Source organism: Eptatretus burgeri, chromosome 1, assembly GCF_056783735.1.
Source record: "Eptatretus burgeri isolate ZD-2024b chromosome 1, Ebu_testis_v1, whole genome shotgun sequence".
In the NCBI taxonomy this organism is placed as follows: Eukaryota; Metazoa; Chordata; class Myxini; order Myxiniformes; family Myxinidae; genus Eptatretus; species Eptatretus burgeri.
The window spans coordinates 134,695,938-134,701,937 of NC_140961.1; the positions used below are offsets into that span (position 1 = coordinate 134,695,938).

General features: G+C 45.0%; 1 protein-coding gene across 10 annotated transcripts in view; it reads right to left on the reverse strand.

Moving 5' to 3' along the window:
• The window catches only part of PRRC2C (proline rich coiled-coil 2C), a 195,606-nt gene that overhangs the window by 90,344 nt on the left and 99,262 nt on the right, over window positions 1-6,000 (reverse strand). For all 10 annotated transcript variants that reach the window (XM_085892298.1, XM_085890662.1, XM_085890129.1 and 7 more), the window contains exon 7: window positions 3,999-4,234. In XM_085892298.1, the coding sequence (XP_085748424.1) occupies window positions 3,999-4,234 (236 nt within the window). The remainder of the gene's footprint in view (window positions 1-3,998; window positions 4,235-6,000) is intronic.

Sequence of the window (6,000 nt, forward strand, 5' to 3'; positions counted from 1 at the left end):
TTAAGTGGTTTATTTGTGTTGACCTGAAGATGGTGAACTTTTTGTTGGGACAACAGTCTGGCTTCACCAAGTACCCATGTTTTCTGTGCATGTGGGATAGTAGGGACCGTGCTCAGCATTACACGAAGAAGGACTGGCCTGTGTGGGAGGAATTGGTGCCATGCAAAGAAAGGAACGTCATCAACGACCCTCTGGTGGACAGAGACAGAATACTCTTCCCACCGCTGCACATCAAGCTCGGCTTAATCAAGCAGTTCACCAAGGCTCTGGACAAAGATGGTGACTGCTTCACTTACTTGTGCCAGGCTTTTCCAGGATTGACCATGGAGAAGTTGAAAGTTGGCATCTTTGATGGTTCTCAGATCCGTCAGCTCATCAGAGATCCAGAGTTCAAAAACTCAATGAACGAAGTGGAACTGGAAGCGTGGAAGACATTTGTTTTGGTAGTGAAGAACTTTCTTGGCAACAATAAGGCCAGAAACTACGCAGAACTTGTCAACAACATGCTGACTGCTTTCAGAAACCTGGGCTGCAACATGAGCATCAAGATGCACTACCTATTTTCACATATGAACCGGTTTCCTGAGAACCTGGGTTCAATGAGTGACGAGCAGGGGGAGAGATTCCATCAGGACATGAAGGAGATGGAGACCAGGTATCAGGGTCGCTGGGACGCAGTCATGATGGCTGACTACTGTTGGAATCTGAAGAGAGACCTCCCTGCCGCTGAACATTCCAGGAGTTCGAAGAAACGGAAGTTCAAGCCCTGAAGTTTGAACAGTGGTGACGCAACATGCAATTTACTTGTACTTACCTTTATCAATGCCCACCATTCAGATGACAGTAATCGATGTTTCTATCATGTAATCAATAAATGTTGTTGGCAAAACATTTTTTTTCTTAAAAACATGTTTAGGATGATATGTGTTGACAAAAATCAGCTGATAATGCCACAAAAATGTAATTGATTTTGTCACAAGATCTGATTTTTTCAAATAAACTTAGCACAAAACCTGACCTGATGGAGAGAAACGGATGCCATTTCCTGATTCAGCAGTGCCAGAATACCCTAATTCACTTGTAGAAATCTAGACAACATTCAGAAAGTAAAAATTGTTGACCAGTGTTCTTTTTTTTCTTCTTTGTTCTTGTTCTTTTTTTTTTTTTTCTTTTTTTTTTTCTTGCTTTTTGTTCTTGTTTTTTTTTTTTTTTGTTTTTTTTTTGTTCTTGCACATCTTGCACATCTTGCAAGTTTTTGTTCTTGCACATCCATACTTTGAAGAAACTTTTGAATCTGGAAACATCTTTTGAAATAGAGGTCCAGCATGATCTGAGACTGATATGGGCAAGTTATGTTCCACAATAAATCCACTAAAGAGAAGTTCCGCTCGGGTAACATCCTCTTCCTCGCTTGTCCCTTGTTTGGTGAAATAATTCAGAAGTGTACCGGTACTCGTGCTCGAAGATCTCTCCTTTGCAATGTCTGTGTGCCGTTTGCTTCCAACGTGCTTCCGAATATCATCGCGACCTCCGTGCTCAACTGAAATATCAACGCTGCATACTGTACAATACGCATGATGAATTCCTCTTTCAGACTTTCGAATACACGGGTATTGGAGACTGTATTCGGTCTTGTACTTCTGAGACCATTTCTTGGTCTTCGTAAGCTTCTTTTCTGCCATTCCGTAATCAACATCGAGGGTTTGAAGCATCGGTAACTTCGAAGTCGATGTTCCACAGCTGCAGCGCGACTCGTAGAACTCTAGCGGCTGTTAAATTAAACACCGCACGGTGGTCGCGACCGCCGGGCTGGTACGAGGCCCAGCTGCATGCAGTGAGCGTATCGCATGCATATACACTGTGCATACATACCGCATGCACTGTATTGCACATACCGCAAGCACTGTATTGCACACATACCGCATGCACTGTATTGCACACATACCGCATGCACTGTATTGCACACATACCGCATGCACTAAATCTCAGTGCATGATCGCATAAGCGAGATCCAGACCCAATGTTTCGCTGCTCCTCATTTGAATTTGCAATTTTTTACGTACAATTTGGTAGCAGCGAACGTTATGGAGTTACCACATGCTATACGTAGCAGACGATGCTTTTCATTCAATTCTCATACTAGTACATTCTGATTAGTGAACAGTGCAAAAATATCAAAATTTCGGGAGGATAAGGATAGTGATCGTAAGGGCGGGAGTTTGGGTGAATTTTCGGAAGCCTCCCGATGAAATCGGGAGGGTTGGCATTGCTGCGGATGAAGCTCCCCAACACCAGATCGATGAGGGCCAGCCCTTTGCCAGGCTGAGTACCAGTTTTTTTTTATTAAAAAGGCGGGGGGGGGGTTATTTTCATTTGTCACCCTTTGTGTGTGTGAGGCCTCAATCACAGCAGTTATTTATTAAATTTGTTACAGTATTGTCCTTATAAATATTTGTTTCATGAAATGTATTCCCTTCTAAAGAGACCACATTTCGTGTATTTGTTGTGGGGTTTGCGGATCAAACCCCCTCGTGCTGTCCTTCCGTTCCATTCCAACAACTTCCTTCTTCGTCCGCTCCTGCTCTCACTGGGCTTTGTCGTCTTCCCCCACCCTACCCCCCCCCCCCACCAACAGCGGCGTTGCCATCTACCATACCCTTTGTGCGCACGCTGAAATACATGTCAATGAGCTGGTCCACCTCCTAGAAATAAGAACCGCTCGACCGTCCGGGAGGTTGGTCGGTGTTAACCGCCTGGCTACCACGAATTTAGGTAGTGGGATTTGAACCCCAGCACCCCCACGACATCTGACAGGAGCGGGATTTGAACCCGGCCGCCTCCACGACAGTATTTTGATCCTTCCTTCCAAATGCGATAATAACAATGTGGTATTCCAAAGCTCCATTGCTTTCATTACCAGTTTGATTATTTATGAGTCTATCTTATACAATTGCATGCATTTTATCATCCATGAATGTGGGACACTATCAAAAGCTTTTGTGTAGTCTATCCATCCTGCAGATAATTTGGTTCTTCTTGTGTTGCAATTTGAGTATGGCCTTGTCTCGTAGTCGATAGTTTATTGTTCTACAGCATCCTCTCTTGCATCCCTTCTATTCTGCCTCGAAGCCTTCTTGTTGCGTTAGGTGATAAATCACTTCTGTGAGGATTCCTATCAGAAGGTTGTACATTGTTGACAGACAAGTTATTGGCGTGTGTGGTTCAATAACTCATTCTTCCCTCCAGGTCCACGACAGCGATTCATCACCACCTCAGATTTGGTGCAAAGTTTTTGGCCAAAACATGCAATATGAGAAATAACTACCACTATATTATGCAAAGTTACCACCTAGAAATGCCTGTCCACCTGTGTTTGTACATATTATCCGAACTGAAACATAGGAAATGCTGACATTTGAAATCAGTCCATAAAAATCCCAGGATTGATATCGGCTGGTTTGTTTCACGAACATGACAAATGCGGTGCGCAACTACAATTCATCACCAAGACTTCTCAATGGCAAATGGCTAGTGTATGACTAGCTTGTGTTAGTGAAGGGCCTTTCCAAAACAATACGACTCGAATAGAGAAGCCATGATGGAAGCCCCAAAGGTGTCACACAATGATAAACTGAGCAAAGTTGAGACACCATGTTAAAGAAGTCAGTGACAATGGCAAAAACCATGGAAGAATGTCAAAATGAGGATTTTTCTCTTGGAATTTCAACCACATAACATAAGCCTTACAATACACCTCAACAGAGGGGGAGTCAGAAGGTTAAGGACGTGAAAAAAACGAGAAAAAGGGGAGGGGTGACGATAATAAAAGGAAAATGGTCGAGGAGCTTGACCTATATAATCATGCTTTGTCCCAGATCAAGGCCACTGTGCTTAAAATGGTATAGCCTTTGTTCTGAAAACACCCCTCAACAAAAATAAAAAATTAAAGCAAATTCGTTTGTTTAGCTTCAGTTTTGAAAATTCCCCCCCCCACTCACAAAAGGTGGAACGACCCCACAAAGTGGCGCGGACCCAGGCGGCGGAGCCAGCTTTCTGCACGGAGCTGCCCGCCCGACTCCTCCGAGGACCCCCGCCGCCAGCAGGTCCCCAGAGGGGGCAGGGATTTCGGCGACGCCGCCGCCGCCTCTGCAGTCCACCTCGTTCAGCACGCCCACAGCTCCAGGGGAGCCAGCGCCCATGACTCTCCCGCCTCCTTCTCGCCAGCTCGCAACATCTGTTTATAGATAGAATGGGAAAAAAAACATGGAATTTGTGATGCACGCACGCACGCACACACCTCGACCCCAACCCTGACATTCGCGGTTCCAACATTCGTGGGTTCCGCATATTCAAGGTTGATCATTTGCGACATGTTCCATTTGTGGGAAATTGCTCCGCGTATTCGCGGAAATTTTGTGTTTTTTTTTTTTTCACGAGCCACGAGCGTAACAGTTCTAAAACAAATCTCCCGTGAGCCACACACAAAGCATCTGGATGTACGTACAATACAATACTGTACGTACACAAAAAACATCTTCCGTGAGCCATGAACATGACGTGCTTCATGTACGTGTATTGTGGCTTCACGGGATAAACATAGTTTCGCTAGACATCTCACCAGTGTAACACATTTCCTGCGAGTTACTTACAGAATGAAACCACGAACAGCATCTATTGTTGTATCCAGTAATTACCAGGTCGCCACAAACAGATATTACACAATGGAAACATTCAGCAAATCTTGGTGTAAATCACCATCTTGCTACGAACACCATCTGAGCTGTTATATTTGAAAACGCTCAACATAACCTACCTGCAGATAGGAAAGACGTCATGTCCTGTGAGTTAAAGAGTGGAAACGGTCAGCATATCTTTTGGTGTAATTAGCAGCGAGCTACATATGGACATTACACAATAACATCGCTCACCACATCTATTATCAGCGGCCAAATACAGCATCACCATAAAAATTCCCCACAATTTGCAGACTACTCGCTCCTCCCACAGTTACCCACGATGCACACGTCAAGCTCGTAGAGGAACATGCCTCCACGAACCACAAAGCGGCCAAGGTATTCCTCATAGAACTCGCGAGCCTCATCGAGGAGAAGGGGTGCCTGCCGTTGAAGGTCTAACACTGATGATACCAGGGTGTTTTGGAAAAAGATGCTGCCAAGAACGTTCACCTCTCAGCACAAGAGCAAAGCAGCCGGCCTCAAGGCCTCAAAGGACCGGGTATCCCTTCTCTGCGCAAACGCCGAAGGGGACTTCATGTGCCCATGACGCTCTACCATTCCCTGAACCCAAGTGTGCTGAAGAACAAAAACGAGCAAGCGCTGCCCGTGTACTGAGGACGAACAGGAAGGCGTGCATGGGTGAAGTCTGAACTTTTTATGGACTGTATCCATACCTCTTTCGTTTCTCAGGTGGAGAGGTACCTGGCAGGAAAGAACCATTCGGTCAAAGTACTCCTGCTGCTGGACAACACCTCCTGGCCATCCCACAGACCTGAACGTCACATCGTCATTTATTTATTTACATTTCACGGTGCGGTGCGGTATTGTCAAGGGACTTTAAAATGCATTCTTCAATCAATTGGAAACGGTACCTGGCGTTGTCGATTTTTTATTTGTAAGAATCATTGAAATTGTAATCGTGCATTTGTGCTCAAAAACATTTTTAAAACTTTAAAAACTTTCCCCTTTGAAACAGGAAATTCCATGAACCGATAATGTTATTCCCGTTAGCCCACTGTACAAATTCCCCGACGTTGGTGTTGCCACCATTTGCAGCCTTTTTCATGAACCAGGAACTGCTGCAAACCGATAACGTTATCCCCCTTGTCTCCATTGTAACAATGACAAAACACTCGTGGATTTTTCATGGGTTGGGAAATCCCTGGAAACTTACCCCCCTCCACCCCCACCCCCCCCCCCCCGCTCTCCCATTGAAACCATCAACCAACATTTGTGGTATCAACATTCGCGGGGCTTTCCCAGA